Source organism: Phialemonium atrogriseum, assembly GCF_030411735.1.
Source record: "Phialemonium atrogriseum strain 8032-3 unplaced genomic scaffold QBC33scaffold_10, whole genome shotgun sequence".
NCBI classification, from domain to species: Eukaryota; Fungi; Ascomycota; class Sordariomycetes; order Cephalothecales; family Cephalothecaceae; genus Phialemonium; species Phialemonium atrogriseum.
Genome location: NW_026848147.1, coordinates 376,426 through 394,422, shown reverse-complemented (window position 1 = coordinate 394,422; position 17,997 = coordinate 376,426). Strand labels below are relative to the sequence as shown.

Sequence of the window (17,997 nt, the reverse complement as noted above, 5' to 3'; positions counted from 1 at the left end):
GGGATTAATTAAGCTGAGCCAGATTTCCGCCGAGTGTTTGATGCCGATGGAGATTTAGCCTGTTTGCCGAGGTGCCATCTGGCGGTGCATTGTCTCAGTCGTTCAAGGGTAGCTAAGGCTGTATAAATGAAATATACTTGGCCCCTACGGTATTGGTGCATTTCTATTTGCACAATACCTCTAATCTTCGGCAGCATTCCAGGACAGTCGATGCGGCTCCGGTTCTGCTGTCACCTCTCCCGGTTTTTATTCCTGGCACTTGACCGCGATCAAGTTCTCGGGCGCTTACACCCGGACCCTTACACACTTACACCCGACACGCCTATGTCTCCCGAGCAAAGAATCAGGGGGAATGCCCTGGCTCCCGAGCTTCCCTGGTCTTGCCAGGCAGGGAACTACTCAGGGGTGGTCCCTTCTATAAAGAGGCAAAATGATCCTGACCACCCCTGGATAGGTTGGTAGGCATTGAAAACGGAAGGAGAGGTCGTCGCTCGAAAACCGCTCCTGTATCGACAACAAATAGGTAGGCGGCAACCTTCCATCCCAGTTCCATCCCAGTTCTATCTCAGCTGCAGCCAACCCAAAGATTTTGGAACCGACGGACGACTTTGTCGACATCCTTGTCAATTCCTAAATACCTCTACCTAGAATACCTATAGCTGCTCATCCGCCCTTACAATTATCGTTTGCCTCGTGGCTGATGAACAATGATATCCCCTTTCGACTTACCTATCGAGCTTTTCCTCGAGGTCATCAGCTACCTGGGCCCTCCCGAGATATTAGCATTGATGAGGACCTGCCAGGCTGGCTATATCATCTGCACAGATGAGCTCTACAAGGCTGGCGCCAAACGACGCATGGGGGTCCTGAGATGGGCCGTCGAGCGAGGCCAGACGGCGACAATGAAGTTGGCAATGCGGAATGGCCACGACATAAATGATTTTATGAATCACGATACAAGCAACATCGACTTTACTGTCTTCTCGCCGGGTCTTTTTCACTTTATACCCCAGTCTTCTCCATGGGGCAATTTCGCAACCTTGTGGCAAAACGTCACCGCCCCCCGAACGCCCCTCCATGCCGCGGTGTCTTTCGGCGACCCTCAAGCAATCCGATACCTCCTGAACCATGGTGCAGGCCGCTGGCCAAGCCGCGAGGACAAGCCTGTTCTGCCCCTGCACAGCGCCATCGCCCGCGATCGCTTGAGCGCCGCGGAGCTGCTGATCGGCCGCGGCGCGGACGCGACCCGCTGTAATCACAGTGACGGGGCTACGCTGATATGCGCCGCCTACTTTTGCAGTGAGCCCATGGTTTCCCTGCTCCTTGACAAGGGGGCAGAGATTGACGCACGTAACGAGCGGGGCTAGACGCCGCTGCTGTGCGCCTACAAGAAATGGTTCATCTGCTTCGAGTGGCAAGCAGATGGGTACGAACAGTTGAAAGTGGAGGTAGAGAATGCGCGCCAAGTGTGGAATTGTCTGTTGGATAGGGGAGCCCGCGCCGATATTCCTAATATCGGCGAAGATATTCCTTATTACGTCAACGGTTCTGTATTCCGGCATCTGTTTTGGCCTCCACCCAGCACGCGCCGTGACGATGAGAAAGATTAGGCGACTAGTTACTTCGTCAGAGAGGCAACGACCAAGAATGTCAGCGAGGAGAATTGGGTAGCACTTGTGATGCAGTACCTCGTGGAGGGTGGCCCCGCGTACTCTGCTAGTCGGGCCTCGCTCAAGAAGCTGGGTGCCGTCGGTCGTAGACTCGGGTACAGGCTTTGCCGCAACCAAGTTGATCCCTTGATTGCGAATGGCTTGCTCAGAGACGATAGGAGGCATTTCAGCTGCCTGTTTGCCCTGGGCATCTGTATCGAAACCGATGACACACCGATATTGGCTTCCGACTTGTGGGGCGTGGCTCTCTTTTTCAACGCCCGTCGAGTGGCCAACTTGACCAGGCGGAGATTAAACGACCATTCTTCGGCTTTCTCGCCACCAGAGTTGGGTGGTTAGTTGGCCATGATGAGTTGGTTGGGTTGCGATGGTTACAGCGTTTTGTATTTTTTCGTTTGTTCTGGTAAAGCATTGATAATGGAGCTTGCCCAGCAGTGTACTTACTTAGCACTATCAGTCCACAGAGTCCAAATTTACTCATCAGCGAAAGATACGAGCTTCATTGGCCTCCTCTCCTCCCACCGGCACCGCCGTTGACCGTGCCTGGTTCAACAATGGCTTGCTTTGCAAGATGGTCTGTCTGAGCCAGATGTTTAAGGCCAGCGAATCGGCGCCGAGGCCCGGACGGGATGAGGTCCTGGTCAGGATCAAGGTAGCCGGGCCCAGCAGCGCGGGCAGGAGAGCGGGGAGGTTATCCTGCAGCAGAAGACGGGAGGCATCAGTATCAATGACTTGCAGATCGCCAAAGCGAGCAGCACCAAGGGGGGGCTATTCTCTCGAGCAACTTGTTACAACAAGACCCAGCGAGCATTGTCCGCCGTCAAGTGATCATATCATCACGTCCTCTGCGGACGACAGGTCCAAAGACCAGGCAGGGCCTGACGGGAGACCAGGTCGTCAACTGCCGCACGACGCCCGAGGTGATGGGCCTCCGGGGGACATCATTCCTCAAGTGCGGTGGCGCGTAGACGGCTGCCGCGGAGCCTTCAACCCCAGTCACGTTCGGCGGGTTCGTCACCTACGTCGGGCACCTCTCCGGCATATGGGACGGCGACGACAACGGTGGACAGTACCTCCTCGGAAAGTGCGGCCCGAGTGACATCGGCATATTTCGCCATTGGTCTAGGCCTTCGTGACTTGTGTGACGAGCTTCCAGACCGCAAAATACATGTCAGAGTCGACATACAGTAGCAGGCGCTACCTACAGCGAAAGTTAGCGTCAGATATCGCAGGCTGTCAGATAGTTCCTCTGGTCAGCAGCAGAATGGTGTGCCATTCAAGCGACTTGGGCATCATCAAGAGTCTAGGCTGAGCCAGACTGATTATGGCTGCTTGGTCTGTTCTAATGTGGGCTGCGCAGCAAGATACCCGTGTGAGACATGGTCATTCTCCAGCAGAGGACGGTATGCATCGCGTAAAAAAGCCAAAAGACGCCAGTGATGGCGTATGCTGAGATCTCGAGATCAGAAGTTCTTCCAGAGCTTCCGCCACCAAGGTTGGGGCTGCCCCAGCTCCCCCGCCGCAATCTCCTTGGCCTCTTCCAGGTCCCTCCGCCGCCCCGACTGCAGATCAACCTCTTCCGGCCGCCAGAAGGTCGTCTTGAACACGAACTTGTACGCAAAGTAAATACAGGGGAAAAGCGGGAGCAAAATGTAAGCGTCGACAAAGGATCCCGCGTCAAACGGCGAGAGAGTCGTCCAGCCCTGGACGAAGGCGAGAAAGACGTTGGCGAAGAGCCCGAAGTATGCATTCCAGGGGTACAGGAACGACTGGAAGGGCAGCTCGTCTGGCGTGTGGCCCTGGGCGCTCCACGCGGAGCGGAAGCGGATGTGGGTGAACGAGATGCCTCCCCAGACGATGAACGTCGACACGCCGCTGAGGTTGACGATGTACGAGTATGCCTTGCTCGCACCGGTGCTCACGTTCATCATGCTCAGGGCGCCGCACAGGTTCGTAAAGACAATGGCGGGGATGGGGACGCCGCGCTTGTCGGTCCAGCCGAGGAACTTGGGGGCTTTCCGATCCTGCGCCATGAACAGCAGCGTCCGGCTGCCAATGTAGATGGAGCTGTTGACGGCGCTCAGGCAGGTGACGAAGATGAAGGCATTTATCAGGTGCACGCCTCCCTCCCAGCCGGCATTCTGGATGGCAATGGTCATGGGGCTCTTCAGGGCGCGGCTCCCGCCGTTGATGAGCTCGGGAGCATTCGACGGGCACGTGAGCCCGAAGAACAGGGCGCTCCCCATGTAGACGAAGATGATGCGCCAGAAGACCTGGCGGATCGCGAGGGGCACCGCCACGCGCGGGTTCTTCGTCTCGGTCGCGGCCACCGCAACGGACTCGACACCGGCGTAGAACGTGCTGCAGAAGACGAAGACCGCCGCCACTCCTCGGAAGCCGTGGACGAATGGGCCGGGGTCATGCCAGTACTTGGAACCGAGCGCGGGCGTGCCCTTGATCCCGCCACCGAGATATCTAGAAGCTGGTTTTTAGTTGCTGCTCTCGAGGTATGGGGAATTGGCCAAAAAAAAAAAAGGGACAACTCACACCAGGGAGAACATGAAGTATGCCACCAGCCCGATAAGTTTCAGTAATGCGAGCCAGAACTCTGCTTCGCCGAAAGTCTCGACGCCGAGAAGCTGGAAGCCCAGAAATGCGAACTGCGAGTTTCACATGTCAGTCCAAGTGTTTTTCCAACATCGCCCTTTGTCTCGCCGACCGAAGAAGGGGTTGCTCTGCTCACCCAGAAGATCAGAAAGTAGCCCCAGACAGGGACCTTGTCGCTCCAGAAGTAGACGATGCTCGAGATGACGTTGTACTCGTTGGCGAGCACGGCGAACCAGATGATGTAGTAGTTCCAGCCGACGGCGACGCCAAAGGCCTTGTCGACGAAGCGGTCGGCCAGCGCGGTGAAGGCGCCGCCGCTGGGGTACAGGGTGGTCAGCTCGCCGAGGCTCTGCATGATGCTGAAGGCGATGATGCCGACGACGCCGAAGCCGATCAGCAGCGACGCGGGCCCGCCTGTCGACAGGGCGCCGCCGGCCCCGACCAGCAGGCCCGGCCCGATGATGCCCGCGAGCGCCATCATGCTCAGGTGCCGCGTCTTGAGCCCGCGCTTGACGCCGCTGTGCGGGTCGATGTCCCGGAAGTCGCTCGAGTCGCCCTCCGCCTCCGAGACGTAGTTCGCATGGGCGTTCTCGTCGGCAAGGTCGGCGACCACCGACGAGTCATCCTCTTTTTTCCGCCCCAGATACGACATTGTCCCGCGTATATGACGTTGTCGTCGTCGTCGTCGTCGTGGGCAAGGAGGGGACGTTCAATGGCCTGAGGTGTCGCTGGTCTCCGTCGCGACCGAGCCAGGTTTGGTTGCACAAAAGATCGTCGGGGTTCCATGGCGACGTATTTGAGTTCTCCCCAGAGCTGGATTGCCTGGCACGCCTGGTCCCGCAATTACCTCACTTCAGAGATCGTCCTCGACGACACTAACCCAGCGAAGCAAAGCTCGGGATAGCGGTGGATTCGCCATTGATTGCGCCATCGTTAGGGCTCCCCAAACAAGCTTTCATTGGGCGCCAAGTTTCTTCACAAGGTGTAGACCCCCGCGCTTCCCTGCGAGAACTCAGCTGGCGCGTGTCAGGCTGCCAAGACGGCCCACCACAGGCTCGTTCCGGACTGGCGCCAGGTCGGTACTGTCAAACTCGTGCAACCCCATATCCATTTGTGGACCAATGTGGCGGTACGCGCGGGGGCAATATTGGAAATGACCATTGTCATTGAATGCAGTGGTCCGCCGTCACGGGGTGCGTCCCTGGAGTCCCTGGGCCTGGCGATCCCTCATCTTTTGCGAACCTCGGCAGACCCTTGAATCATTCGTTGAAGAATTTCTTCAGGATCATGAATCATCATGACGGTCTACTATGTACTATCAACGGCTACGTCATAGCCTCTCGATACGCACGACATGGCCGCAGAAGATCACATTGGGGGCATCTGCCTTCTTTTTAATTAAATTAATCCACGAATACTATCGTCCAAGAAGAAACCGTAGCATCCGTGCGACTAGATCACCTGGCAACGTCGTACGTCAAGATGGCCAGCACGACGAACGCCGTCGGGAGCAACACCACCGGCGACTCCGGAAAGGTGAACTTTCCAACCGACCCGAGCCTGCCAGGCGAACACTTCGAAGTCCGTCAGACCCATCCGACGGGCGACTACAAGCCCGATCCGGCCAAGTCGATCCCGGTGTCCGCCGCGCGCCAGGCCCTGCTCGACGACATCATCGCCCTGTACGAGATGAGGCCGACCGTGGAGCGCGTCAAGCGCTACACCCCGGACTGCGTGTACAACGACCAGTTCGTCTACGCCGACGACCGGTACAAGATGGCAGGCCAGTGGTTTGCGCTGCCGAAGCTGTTCAAGAGCGCCAAGAGTCATGGCTACCAGGTAGTCACGAACGATAGGGACTTGATTCAGTTTCGGCATGAAGAGGTTGGCTCTCGTTGCCAAGGCGTGGTAACACAATCGCTGCGTCGACGTCATGACTAATATAATGTTTTCAAGGAATGGACTTTCAAGGTCATACCGAAGACGGCTGTCATCAATGCCCTTGTCAGTCTGTCTCTCGATCCCGAGACCGTAGACTCGGACTTCATCCGTGTGAAATGTGAGCCAAGCACTGGAAGGGATCCAAGCTCGGGATGCTGAATCTACTCCCCAACAGACCACAAAGACCAAGCGAATGACAAGGACTGTCAGTCCCGCCTCTCTGTGCTGCTCGCCCACGCGACTTGTAGACTTCAGGCTAGCTTGCTGACAGTCGTCTCGCTGCAGACTCAAACGAAGGTCTTGGTGCCACCTTCAAGAAATGGCAGGCCGATAACGTAGCAAAGCATATGAATAGCAAGGAAGTGGAGGCCTTCGCGGCGGACAAGAACGCGCGCAAAGAGGCGAGGCGCACCTTCGGGACAGGGAAGGCAGAGGGCGATGCCCCGGTGAAGAACCTGTAGGCGGCTAACCCTTTGACGGTGGTGGTAAGTTGTTCCAGGCGTGTTTCTTAAGATGCTTGAGAGACAGCATTACCAACTTGAGAGGTTGAGGGAACGGAGCCGGGCTGTACATGTATTGTACAATATCGTTCATTTCAGCCATCTAATACGCATTCAGCCACTTAAACAACCAGCTGTGTTAATGGACATTGACTTCCACGAGACATGGCGCAGCCAAACGGCTCGAACTCGCACTTCGAACGGGAGAGTTACTCACCTCCCACGTCGCATTGGCTTCCATCACCCCTTCGTCTGTCCATCTGTCCAGAACGCAAGAGGAGTTCCAGTAAATTTGCCGATTAGCCCTTGGCAAGGTCTCCACGGTGCCTCATGGACACCGGAGACATCGGAGTTTAACAGTGCTTTCGTTGATGCTCTGGGGAGCGGATATGTGGGATTTATCTCCGGAAGAACAAGCAATGAAGAGCGCAAGGATTCATTGAATGGAATGGCGATCGAATCCACAAGCACAAAAAGGAATCGACGACGAGAAAAGTGCAAAACGAAGCGACCTAGGCAGGACTCGAACCTGCAACCTTTGCCACCGGAAAGCAACGCGCAGCCATTGCGCCACTAGGCCATGATCTCGATAAAGAAACAAACAAGCAATCAGCAACAAAATGGAGTGGAATCCATCGAATCCACAATCACAAAAAGGAATTGAACCCGCCTTGAGAAAAAGAAGGAATCGACGATGGGAAAAGTGCAAAAATATAAGCGACCCAGGCAGGACTCGAACCTGCAACCTTTGCCACCGGAAAGCAACGCGCAGCCATTGCGCCACTGGGCCAGTGGAAATCGATGAAATGTTGTGCGCTATTTGATCCTATGTGGACCTGCTGAGAAGTCGATCATAGCATGTTCGGCATTGGCGCTGCACAGACCTACCGTAGCTCTCTCTACCACTCCCGGAGACTCTGCCCCGGAGAACCTCCTAGCGATCTGGGTGACCAGGCAAAGTGTACGCAGCTCAGCGCTGGGTGGACGAAAATCACCCACACTGGAAACTAGTTCCTCCTGTGCAGAGAGGTGGTCCCTCCTCCAACAAAATACCATTGGTGAGGTTGATGCGGCGGCTCAGTTATCGCATAGAGCCAAAATGTATTTCGACTCGCACTGGCGGCGCAGGAATTGATCGTGCCTAATTGATCACATAGGCAGTCCCTTACCTCCGCTGCTTGATTGTCTCTTTGTATTTTATATATATAAGACAACTAGATACCGACCTTACTTCTTTACCTGCTCAAATCCAAGACGGAATGGGAACACCATCCCAAGCGGGCTTAGAATGTGAAATTGAAGACACCGTAACATGGCACGCTAACGCTAACAGAGTTATAGAAAAGGAGTACCGTTCAGTCTTTCACCAAGTAGGCGAGTTGCCGCAAGCTCAAGTCTCAGTGTTTGCCCGGACAAGCGTAGAGATTGGCCTAACCCGCCGCAGAGGCCCTGCCGTATGTTCAATGCACCCCTTCAGCGTCTTGATCGCCTCTCCGTATTCGATACCCATGCTCTTCTTCGGCTGTACCGGGGGCGGCTTGTCCCAGGCATGCTTCTCCTGCGCCACCACCCGGACGACGATCTGCTTCTTGCGCGAGTTCAGCCTCTCGGCAAACGTCAACCCTTCCGGTAGCAACATGTCCCACTCGCACAGGCAAAGGTGTAGCGGCGGCATCCGATCTAGCATCTCGTCAGGCATGAGCCCCGGAGATAAGCGCAGGTCGTTGCGCTCCTCGCGCGCCAGAGGGGGGTAGATATACGAGGCGTCGAAGAGGTCCGTCAGACTGCTCGGTAACGTCATGTCTGGGCGCACGCATCGCGTTCGTTTGCGAGGCCGGCTGACGGTACAGTCCAGCAGAGGGTAGAAGAGCGAGAACGCGAGGACATTCGGTACGGGCAGCTTCAGGTGGTAATTCCACCTCTCGGGCTGCTGGAGGACCAACCAGCTCGCGAGCGCAAGGTTACCGCCCGCGGAGAATCCAGAGATGATAAGGCTGGACGGGTCGAAATTGAACTCCTCCGCTCTGGAGGCGATCTGGAGGATGGCGTCGACACAATCTTCGACCGGCTTCGGGAAGTGGTAGGCGGGGGCGAGCCTGTAGTTGACGGAGAAAACGATAGCATCGAGGTCTTTCACAACGGCTGCGGCCCAGCGGGTGTCGTCGGTGCCTTGGCCCAGGACGAACCCGCCGCCATGGAGGTTGATGACGGCCGGGCGCTTTCGCAGGACGCGCTTCGGATAGGGCACCCAGATATCGACCTTGATGAGCTCCTTGCCTCGATATTTCCCGATGGTTGAATCCAGCCAGATCGTCTTGGTCGTGCCCGGTGCGCCCGGGGCCGCCATATGCTGCAAGCTGTACCCCAGGTTTGCTCCTTGGCGCAGAGCAAAGACGCGGGCAACCAGATACCAACGGGAGCTGGCATCATGCGGGTTCACGTACTCGGAGCCTTCAAGAGCTTCATCGTCTGGCGTGGCAGGAGAGGTCATGGGGGCCGAGACCGCCCGATGGATAGAATTGCCGAGATCGTTCAAGTCTGACATCTTGCCGTTGAAGTTGGACATCTTGCCGTTGACGGAATGGCCGCCCGCCCAAAGGTCTCTTGTGCTGGGGTCTGAACATCAATTGTGGTTATCGTGGTTCCTGGATCCGACAGGTCATCAAGCTTACCAAATAGGACTCCAATTAAATCCAGGCGGCGGGGGGTATAAGGACCTAGCTATAAGTGGCCCGATTCTTGGTTGTGACTTGTGCGAGCCGTGGTCGTTGAGGTTGACATCATACATTCCCACTTTCCATGGACCGTGCGCAAGTCCGGGGCCCTCCGTGTTCTGGGCCCTCGTGTTCTGACTCGGGAAGTGCATGTCAGGGCGGTTTTGAGAATCGGACATTCTTCAGGTTTCCATAGCGTTTAGGAATGACCTCCGGTGCCCCCGAATAAGGTGGTTTGCATCCAATTGACTTTCTTTTCACACCTACTTGAGCGAGGTATCCGGTTTGCCATTCGTGGGATACTTCCGTTACGTCTTCATCATTACGTCACTTGGTAAACCTGACAGCGAAGTTCAACTAAATGGACAGTGTATGATGCTATGATGCGGGATTGTCAGGGCATTTGATAGCACCCGACAATGATGACGATTCCGGGGATTCCGGGACCTTGTTTAGCGCAGTTGTTGCTTACCATAGATAGATAACTTAATTTGTAAACTTGGTGCCGGAGTTTCCTATCGGCTCATAAAAAGCTCGTGGTTGCCTTTGAGTTGAACTTATTAGATTATCACTAACACCGTCAGTGGCCAAGAGAGACACACACACTTAGACATCATGGCTTCCGCAAGTTCGCCGCGGCGAAACCCAATCTCGCGCTTCGCGGATGCGTTTTCAACACGGTCAAGCAGCCCCAACAGCCGGGACTCGGGCAAGTCAGATACGGCCCAGCGCCGCGAAGCGAAGCGGCTGGAGAAGGCGGAGAAGCGGGAGCGCCTCGAGCAGGAGCAGGAGGAGCTGGAAGAGCGCCGCCGCAGGGAGTACGAGAAGGGCAAGCAGGAGGACGACCCCGAGACCCGGGACCGCTATGGGGAGCTGGTTCACCCGCTTGAGCTGAGCACCATCAACGAGATCGCCGAGTTCCCCGAAGGGACCGAGGTGACATTCCGCGCGCGGATACAGCACCAGCGCCGAATGTCCGAAGCTCTCGACTTCCTTCTGCTCCGAGATCAGACCCACACCATCCAAGGCGTCTTGTCCCGGACATCGCCGAACATGATCAGATGGGTTCAGAAGCTCAACACTGAATCGCTTGTCGAAGTGCATGGCAGGCTGAAAATACCCGAGAACCCAGTCAAGTCGGCCTACTATCAAGACATCGAGGTTGACATATACTCGGTCCACCTTGTTAGCCCGGCCAACAACTTGCCATTCGACAATTACCACACCCCGGATTCCCTCCATCAGCGCATGTCGGATCGTGTCCTGGACCTGAGGCACCCGGCCAACCAAGCCCTGTTCAGAATCCGAGCCATGGTCGCTCGCACGTTCCGCCAAGTCCTCGAGGATCAAGGGTTCCTCGAAATCCAGACGCCGAAAATCCAGCCCGCCGCGACGGAGAGCGGCGCCGAGGTGTTCAAGGTAAACTATTTCGGTCGGAGAGCCTTCTTGGCGCAGAGCCCGCAGTTGGCGAAACAGATGAGCATATCGGCCGACTTCAAGAGGGTCTATGAGGTGAGAACCAAAACCTGTGCGCCCCATGTTGCTGTATCAGAGTATTTACTCACATGTCTGGATCGCACCAGATCGGCCCAGTCTTCCGGGCAGAAAACTCGAACACCCATCGGCACCTTGCCGAGTATACCGGCCTCGACCTGGAGATGACCCTGCCGCACACGTACAGGGACCTCATCCGCGTCGTCGACTCAGTGCTCAAATCTATCTTCGCCGCCGTCTATAACATGGCCGAGGTGGAGGTAGTCAAGCAGCGGTGGCCGAGCGAGCGCATGGTCTGGCTCGAGGAAACCCCGGTCATCCCCTTCAGCGAGGGTCTGCAGATGCTCCGAGACGACGGTCGCGAGGTCGCCGTGGAAGACCTCGGCACGAGGGACGAGATCCGGCTGGGAGAGCTCGTCAAGGAGAAGTACAAGACGGACTACTACATCCTCGACAAGTTCCCCGCCAACGCGCGGCCATTCTACACGCACAAGGACAAGGACCCGACGTGGACCAACTCGTTCGACATCTTCGTTCGCGGACAAGAGATCTGCACGGGCGGGCAGCGCATCCACAAGGCCAAGGAACTCCGGAAGAGCATGGCCGACGCGGGCGTGGACGAGTACGGCATGGAGGAGTACCTCTCAGCCTTCGACCACGGGGCGCCCCCGCACGGCGGCGCGGGCCTGGGCCTCGAGCGCATCGTCGCCTGGATGCTCGAGCTCGGCGACGTGCGGTACGCGTCGCTGTACCCGCGCGACACCAAATCCCTCCCCGAGCGCTCGCCGCGCATCCCGCACCCCGAGGCCGACACGATGCGGCCGCGCATCAAGGACCAGGGCCAGCCGGCCATCGAGGACCTGATCGCCAACTACGGCGACGCCAGCAACACGTCGTGGCTGGACGACCGCTTCGAGATCTGGCGCCACACCACCGGCGCCGCCGTCGGCTTCGTGCGACGCGGCGGCAAGTTCGCCATGATGACCGGAGACCCCCTGTGCGACCCGCGGCAGTACACCGAGGTCATATACGCCTTCGTCGACTTCGTCGAGAAGGAGCTCAAGCTGACGCCCATCTGGCTGCTGGTCTCGGCGCCCGTGCAGGCGGTGCTGGGCCGCAACCTCGGCTGGCGGACGCTGTCGTGCGCCGAGGAGCAGCGCGTCGACTCGGACAGGCACGGGCTGTCGATCAGCGGGCAGGACAAGAGGCGGGTGGAGAAGGAGGGCATCAAGATCCACGAGGTGCGGCCCAACGACAAGTTCATCGAGCGGGCGAACCGGGGAATCGAGGCGTGGCTGGCCGGGCGCAAGGGCGCCGACAAGCAGGTGCACCTAACCGAGGTCAAGCCGTGGGTGGACGACGCGCACCGGCGCTACTTCGCCGCCGAGAAGGACGACACGGTGCACGCGCTCGTCGTCATGGCCCGCCTCGCGCCCCGCTACGGCTGGCAGGTCAAGTGGGCCATGGACTTCCCCGGCGCGCCCAACGGCGTCATCGAGGTGCTGATCGAGAGGGCCCTCACCACCGTCACGGGGCCCGTCACCTTTGGCGTCGGCGCCTCGATGAAGCTGAAGCCCGGCGAGCACCTCCACGGCGTCAGGGCAAAGTTCCTGGCGAGGACATACGACCTCGTCGCCAGGAGGCTGAAGCTGGGCCGCAAGTCCGAGTTCAGGCAGAAGTTTGGCGTGCATGGCGAGTCGATATATATCTGCTACCCGCGCTGGGGAGTGACGGTCGGCGACTTGAGGGAGATCGTCGCGTTCTTTGAGGATTGAGCGTCTTGCTTGTCGTTTCCTTTGCTGTTTCTATTTTTGTGTTTGTTTTTTCCCCCCTCAGCATTTCGTTTTCCCTTGGCGATTATACCTACTAGCGAGTATTTGGCACGTGCGGGTTACTCAAGCAGAATCCTAGATCTAGCTAAGGAGTTCATGGAAAACATTCGTTTAGCGAGTTACCTTCTTTCTCAACGATGGATTTAGATTTCAACTGGGCTGAGGATCATAATGTCCTGGAGTAGAGAGAGACGGGGTCTGGTCTGTAGAAGCCATGCCTACTTGAAAGAGGTCGGTAGTATAGTTGGCCTATCTAGGCACCTGATAATGTTACATCTCCTCTTTCCTCGCCTGATAAAGCCAACATGCAACGGACCCAATCGCCATCTCCATTTCCAAGCCATCCGATTACGCGTAGAAGTTGACGGTCTGTGAACCAAGTTAGCCTTCCGTGTCTCCCATGTTTCGGTATCCGGGGGCTTATCCGCCTGAGCACTTACATCCTTCTTCTTCGCCTGGACCTCGGCGATGGCGTCGACGTAATGCTCATGGCTGATCTTGTTCTTGCCCATCCTGAGGGCGATCATGCCCGCCTCAACGCATACGGCCTTGAGCATGGCACCGCCGAACTCGTCAGTGCTGCGAGCCAGTTCGCCCCAGTTGACGTTCGGATCGACCTTCATCTTCCGGGAGTGGATCTTGAGGATCTGCGCACGAGCCTCCTCGTTTGGTAGAGGGAACTCAATCTTTCGGTCTAGACGGCCGGACCGGAGGAGCGCAGGGTCAAGGACATCGACTCGATTCGTTGCGGCCAAGACCTTGATCCGGTCATCGGACGCGAAACCATCAAGCTGGTTCAGCAGCTCCAACATGGTCCGCTGCACCTCACGATCGCCGCTCTTCTCGCTGTCGAACCGCTTCGTGCCAACAGCATCCAACTCGTCGATGAAGATGATGGAGGGAGCCTTCTCCTTGGCCAGTGCGAAGCAGTCGCGAACCAACTTGGCGCCATCTCCGATAAACATTTGGACAAGTTGGGGGCCGGCTAGCTTGAGGAAGGTGGCATCCGTCTGCGCTGCGCAAGCTCGGGCGAGAAGTGTCTTGCCGGTTCCGGGCGGTCCGTACATCAGGGCACCTGGAAAGAAGGTCAGACGATGGGGAAAGAATACCAAGCAGCATCATGGACAAACATACCCTTGGGAGCCTTGATACCAATCTTCTTGAACCGCTCTGCCTCCTTCATGGGCCACACGATGGCTTCCACGAGCTCCTCTATTTGCTTATCTAACCCACCAACGTCACTGTACTTCTCAGTTGGCTTCTCATCAACCTCCATGGCCTTCACACGGCTATCATATTCAGCCGGCAGGGTATCGAGGATGAGGTATGAGTCCTTATTAACACCGATTAGGTCACCTGGCTTGAGGGTGTTGGGGTCGACGAGGCCGATGAGAGGGAGGAAGATGGTTTGTCGGGTCGAGGTCTTGATGACGGCGGATTTGCCCACTCTGGTCGCATCCAAGTCTATGTTTGCACCCTCTTCTGATGACTCGGCTGTGGGATCCAGATCTAGAAGCTCGACAACGTTACCGACGAGGTAAGGAAGTTGACTTGGGACAGGTTAGTGGTGGTAAACAGATGGTGCGAGGCTTGGGACGACGGTGTACCGGTTGTTGGCAATCTTCTCCATGTTCTCCTTGATCTTCTCTCCCATGGCTGCTTTCTCGTGTGACAACCGCTGGAACTCGCTCTTCATGATTCTGGAGTCGTTCTCGAGCAGGCGTCGGCGTGTGAGGATATCCTGGGTGCTCAGGCCTAGAATCTCCTCGTCCAAGACATCGTCCTCGTCGGGCTCGGCATCCTGCATCTCAGCATCACCATCACCTGAGGGCTTCTTGTCTTTGTCCTTATCATCTCCTGCGTCCTTCTTCTTGTCGTCACGATCCCGGCGATCGAGATCGTCGAGCTCCTCGAGTGTAGACATAGTGCTGCTGGTGTGGATTGCAGCAAGGCTGGATACAAATGTCTTGTTGCGAGGGTTGTATCACCAGGAAAGTGGCCTTTATTTATTTTGGCAAAGTGCTGTTGCAGAACCTTCGGGAGATGTGTTGGAGTTGGGATGGCGAAAGTCGGAGCTCCAAGGAACTGAGCTGAAGGTGGTTGAGGCCAAGCTGCAAACCAAGCTGCAAGGCAGGCGAGTCGCGTAATCCATCCATCAGCCTCTACTGTGGCAGGACCAAGCTTTGACGCTAAGCCAGCCAGGGAAAGCAGTTGCCCGTGCTGTGGCGCACCTGTAGCATCACATATTACATATTACGTATAATTGCATACAACCCGTAATCGACCTGGATGCCAGTTTCAACGCATATAAAAGCACCTACAATAACTCCAATAGTCCTGTGATGAATCGAATGACTCAGGCTCAAGCTGATGCACTAAGAAGTCCCAATAATTACAAAAGAGTATAGACCATGCTCCCGACGACGGTACTGAGAGCCTTCCGAAGGTGCCTCCTAGTTATGGATGGCAAGTACTAGTGATATGAACAATAGGAAGTCTCCTTGGACAACCGTTATAGGCGCGTATGTACCAGCAAATCAGACCTTCCCCAACAAGGGTGTACCGGCATCTCCAACCTCATTCATCATCGAGTATCCTGCTCGCTATCGGACCAACGATAGGGATCTCAAACCTGCAGAAAATATGTTTAGTCTTATGGAGCGTCAGAGCGGGAGGGAGTCGCCATACCTGTCAAGAGTATCGACATCTCTGTATGCTCGCACGGTCAAATAAACGATCAGGGCCAAGTCGCCGATCAAGAGGAGCCAGCTGAAGAAGCTTGACCAAGAAAATATGAGGTGCAAGACGAAAATGGCCGTGAAAAGCAACGCTGACTGCCAGGCATGGAATCTGCGGAGCGTAAGAGTCGTTAGCCACCTAAGCAAACCCCTGTCCAAGAGCCCTCCGGGCCAAAGAAAAAAGGGCAACGTACCTGACGTAGTCGCTCTTCTTCTCCAGTATCAGCAGCACTATCGCCCCCAGCGGCGGCAGCGCAAGGTAAGCCAAACAGGCCTCGTAGTCAAGCCTCAGCCCCAGGCTGGTATCGAACTCGGACACCATCCCCTCCCTCGCGCCCAGCGCCCCGAAGTAGTCCCCCATCCCACCACCGCCGCCGCCACCGCCACCACCGACGCCAGGGCTCTGGTATCCGGCCGCGCCCGCGGGGCTCCTTATCCCGTCGCCGGACCACGCGCGCTGCGGCTGCGGGTGCTGGAGGAGCGGGGGCGAGGACGAAGAGGGAGCCGCCGCCGCGGGGGTCGCCTGCGGCGAGAATGACCGCCGCGCGTAGTCCCAGGACGCCCGGGGCGAGGTTGTGGCCTCGGGGGAGAGGGTGCGGCCGTGTTCGGGAGGAGAGGACTGGTAGGGTGCGAAATCCATTTTGTGGTTTGGGGAATGGATTGGTTCCGGAGGGAAGAATCGGGGAGGGTGAAGAGGGCACGCCCTGCGGGGGGGTTGTTGGACAGTAAGTGACGCAGCGGAGTGTTTAGGCCTTTCGTACTATCGATCGAGAGCTGCGTACATGGCTGGATGGGCTATCAAGCTATAACAGAGTGGAAAGCAGATGCCGCTGGGCGCTTCTTAACGTCAGGACCAGGGTTACGAATTGAAGGGATGACGCGCAATTGAGGACCCCATCCATCATGCAGCTAGAGGTAGCTGAGTGGCCTTAGCGCGCCTGAACGTGACCACAACAGCCGCCAACGGGTACCTTCTAGGCACATGCAGGACAGCAGCATCGTCTTAACTGCATGAAACACCGCAACCACGATATTCTAATACAGGGAAATATCAGAATGTATATCCGTACAGCATTCAAGTCTCTCGGGCCTCCAAATACATGGCAGTAAGATCTACCAAATGCAAATCTACATACTTAGGTTCCCCAACCAAGATCGTACATCGCTTATTCCCCAGGGTAATTGTGGTGGTACACACATTGGCTCCCCATTACTCCTTCTTCTCCTCGGCAGCTTCGCCCTTCTCCTCGGCAGCTTCGCCCTTCTCCCCAGCAGCTTCTCCTTTCTCCACCTCCTCCAACACGCTCCTACGGCTCTCCATCGTCAGCCACAAGCTCTTTCCCGCGCCCTCCAGCGCGGTCGTCAAGCCCAGGCCGGCATTCTGCAGCAGAGCCACCAGCTGGGCCCGCAGGCCGTCGATACCGTCCTCGATGCCGCCGACCCACCGCACGCCGTCCGTGTCGAAGACCTTGCCCTCGACCCTGCCGCCGACGAGCAGCAGCTTCTGGAGCGCGCTCTGCACCACGGGCTCGTAGTACCCCGGGTTCTTCCGCCTCGTCGGCGCCGGGAACGCGGGCGGGCTTGGCGCGAGGACGCGCAGGGCGGCGGCGAGGTGGGCGGGCGACACGGCGGGGATGGTGAGCAGCGCCAGGGGCCCCACCAGCAGCGGCGAGAGCTGCGAGTAGGTGGACGAGGCGTCGGCGCGCGCCGAGGGGTCGGCCATGGCCGCCTTGATGGCCGCGTGAGCCGCCTTGGACAGGTCGTGGTTGTACGACTTCTTCGGCTTCGGCCTCGACTTGGACCCCGGCGTGGCGGCGCCGCGCACGGATGCCGGGTCAAAGTACTCGACGACCCTGAGGGCGACGTCGAAGATGCGCGTCCGGATCACTTGGAGCTTGATGTTGGCGGCGAGGTCGTCGGCGGCGCTCGCCGCGGTGGCGCCCGGGTCGGCGGACGGGGACCCAACGGCGGCTAGTGCAAATTTCAATTCTCTCCGCAGGGCTGCCCATTCGTTTGCCGTGAGGTTGTTGTGCTGGAAGAGAAGAACTAGGGGAGTGGAGCGGATAAGGGAGGTGTAGGTTCGTAAAAGCTGCGAGTTCCGGGACTCTGGACGGCGAGCGCTCGGTGGCTGGGTCGGGGGAACGTAATCATCCGGCAGACGCAATGCCGATATAGCCGACGAGGCCGACGCTGCGGTGGCATATTGCCTCGGGCTTGCCAACGGCGCCGGAGAGGCTAGCCATGACAATGCGGCCGGTCGAGCGAGAGTCTTGGTCCGGGAGAGCGAGGGGACGAGGCTCCGCGAAGCCGGGCACCGGAGTCGCGGGGGCATTCTTGAGGAACACGGTTAGCATGGAGATCAGCAATTGAGGTAGATATGGCGCTTACTTTTGAATATGGCAGCTCCGTAATTCGCCTAGTACAGGTTGACATGCGTCGTTGAGCCCCGGAATGAAGCTCCAAAATTTTGGTTCCAATCAGGCGACGCACAGACCAGCTTT

The 17,997-nt window shown here is 57.3% G+C and overlaps 7 protein-coding genes and 2 non-coding genes across 9 annotated transcripts; 3 read left to right on the top strand and 6 right to left on the bottom strand.

The window, feature by feature from the left end:
• Nucleotides 1–707: 707 nt before the first annotated feature.
• Nucleotides 708–1,367, top strand: QBC33DRAFT_558236 (ankyrin repeat-containing domain protein; the record flags this gene model as incomplete). The annotated part of the gene is made up of 1 exon (XM_060429864.1): nucleotides 708–1,367. One exon carries the CDS (start codon nucleotides 708–710, stop codon nucleotides 1,365–1,367), a length of 660 nt encoding a protein of 219 aa, XP_060284284.1.
• Nucleotides 1,368–3,133: 1,766 nt separating this feature from the next.
• On the bottom strand, nucleotides 3,134–4,929 carry QBC33DRAFT_514355 (putative general amino acid permease; the record flags this gene model as incomplete). Its single annotated transcript, XM_060426040.1, has 3 exons — nucleotides 3,134–4,145; nucleotides 4,218–4,330; nucleotides 4,414–4,929. The coding sequence occupies 3 exons, from the start codon at nucleotides 4,927–4,929 to the stop codon at nucleotides 3,134–3,136; spliced, it is 1,641 nt and encodes a 546-aa protein (XP_060284283.1).
• A 338-nt stretch (nucleotides 4,930–5,267) lies between these two features.
• On the top strand, nucleotides 5,268–6,848 carry QBC33DRAFT_536170 (uncharacterized protein). The gene is made up of 4 exons (XM_060427681.1): nucleotides 5,268–6,161; nucleotides 6,234–6,336; nucleotides 6,394–6,423; nucleotides 6,504–6,848. The coding sequence occupies exons 1-4, from the start codon at nucleotides 5,760–5,762 to the stop codon at nucleotides 6,677–6,679; spliced, it is 711 nt and encodes a 236-aa protein (XP_060284282.1). The 5' UTR covers nucleotides 5,268–5,759; the 3' UTR covers nucleotides 6,680–6,848.
• Nucleotides 6,849–7,226: 378 nt separating this feature from the next.
• Nucleotides 7,227–7,298, bottom strand: QBC33DRAFT_t33. The gene has a single exon. It is a non-coding gene; the product is annotated as a tRNA-Arg (tRNA).
• A 138-nt stretch (nucleotides 7,299–7,436) lies between these two features.
• QBC33DRAFT_t32 lies at nucleotides 7,437–7,508 on the bottom strand. The gene has a single exon. It is a non-coding gene; the product is annotated as a tRNA-Arg (tRNA).
• Nucleotides 7,509–8,108: 600 nt separating this feature from the next.
• On the bottom strand, nucleotides 8,109–9,209 carry QBC33DRAFT_450085 (Alpha/Beta hydrolase protein; the record flags this gene model as incomplete). Its single annotated transcript, XM_060424550.1, has 1 exon — nucleotides 8,109–9,209. One exon carries the CDS (start codon nucleotides 9,207–9,209, stop codon nucleotides 8,109–8,111), a length of 1,101 nt encoding a protein of 366 aa, XP_060284281.1.
• A 646-nt stretch (nucleotides 9,210–9,855) lies between these two features.
• On the top strand, nucleotides 9,856–13,048 carry QBC33DRAFT_536165 (aspartyl-tRNA synthetase). The gene is made up of 2 exons (XM_060427680.1): nucleotides 9,856–10,944; nucleotides 11,016–13,048. The coding sequence occupies exons 1-2, from the start codon at nucleotides 10,048–10,050 to the stop codon at nucleotides 12,699–12,701; spliced, it is 2,583 nt and encodes an 860-aa protein (XP_060284280.1). The 5' UTR covers nucleotides 9,856–10,047; the 3' UTR covers nucleotides 12,702–13,048.
• Nucleotides 12,970–14,911, bottom strand: QBC33DRAFT_536161 (26S proteasome regulatory subunit 6A). Its single transcript, XM_060427679.1, has 4 exons — nucleotides 14,366–14,911; nucleotides 13,893–14,308; nucleotides 13,199–13,833; nucleotides 12,970–13,127 (listed from the first exon to the last, which is right to left on the bottom strand). The coding sequence occupies exons 1-4, from the start codon at nucleotides 14,680–14,682 to the stop codon at nucleotides 13,107–13,109; spliced, it is 1,389 nt and encodes a 462-aa protein (XP_060284279.1). The 5' UTR covers nucleotides 14,683–14,911; the 3' UTR covers nucleotides 12,970–13,106.
• A 424-nt stretch (nucleotides 14,912–15,335) lies between these two features.
• Nucleotides 15,336–17,828, bottom strand: QBC33DRAFT_577736 (uncharacterized protein; the record flags this gene model as incomplete). Its single annotated transcript, XM_060431001.1, has 5 exons — nucleotides 15,336–15,390; nucleotides 15,447–15,608; nucleotides 15,691–16,200; nucleotides 16,711–17,703; nucleotides 17,743–17,828. 5 exons carry the CDS (start codon nucleotides 17,826–17,828, stop codon nucleotides 15,336–15,338), a joined length of 1,806 nt encoding a protein of 601 aa, XP_060284278.1.
• Between the last annotated feature and the right edge of the window lie 169 nt (nucleotides 17,829–17,997).

What these genes read in the sequence shown, in the direction of transcription:
- QBC33DRAFT_536170 (XM_060427681.1), top strand. Translation starts at nt 5,760, where the DNA reads ATGGCCAGCACGACGAACGCCGTCGGGAGCAACACCACCGGCGACTCC. An exon ending in GGACTTCATCCGTGTGAAAT is followed by an intron (nt 6,337 to 6,393) that starts GTGAGCCAAGCA and finishes ACTCCCCAACAG; the next exon opens with ACCACAAAGACCAAGCGAAT. An exon ending in CCAAGCGAATGACAAGGACT is followed by an intron (nt 6,424 to 6,503) that starts GTCAGTCCCGCC and finishes GTCTCGCTGCAG; the next exon opens with ACTCAAACGAAGGTCTTGGT.
- QBC33DRAFT_536165 (XM_060427680.1), top strand. Translation starts at nt 10,048, where the DNA reads ATGGCTTCCGCAAGTTCGCCGCGGCGAAACCCAATCTCGCGCTTCGCG. An exon ending in ACTTCAAGAGGGTCTATGAG is followed by an intron (nt 10,945 to 11,015) that starts GTGAGAACCAAA and finishes GGATCGCACCAG; the next exon opens with ATCGGCCCAGTCTTCCGGGC.
- QBC33DRAFT_536161 (XM_060427679.1), bottom strand. Translation starts at nt 14,682, where the DNA reads ATGTCTACACTCGAGGAGCTCGACGATCTCGATCGCCGGGATCGTGAC. An exon ending in GAGAAGATTGCCAACAACCG is followed by an intron (nt 14,309 to 14,365) that starts GTACACCGTCGT and finishes ACCTGTCCCAAG; the next exon opens with TCAACTTCCTTACCTCGTCG. An exon ending in TGGTATCAAGGCTCCCAAGG is followed by an intron (nt 13,834 to 13,892) that starts GTATGTTTGTCC and finishes CCTTCTTTCCAG; the next exon opens with GTGCCCTGATGTACGGACCG.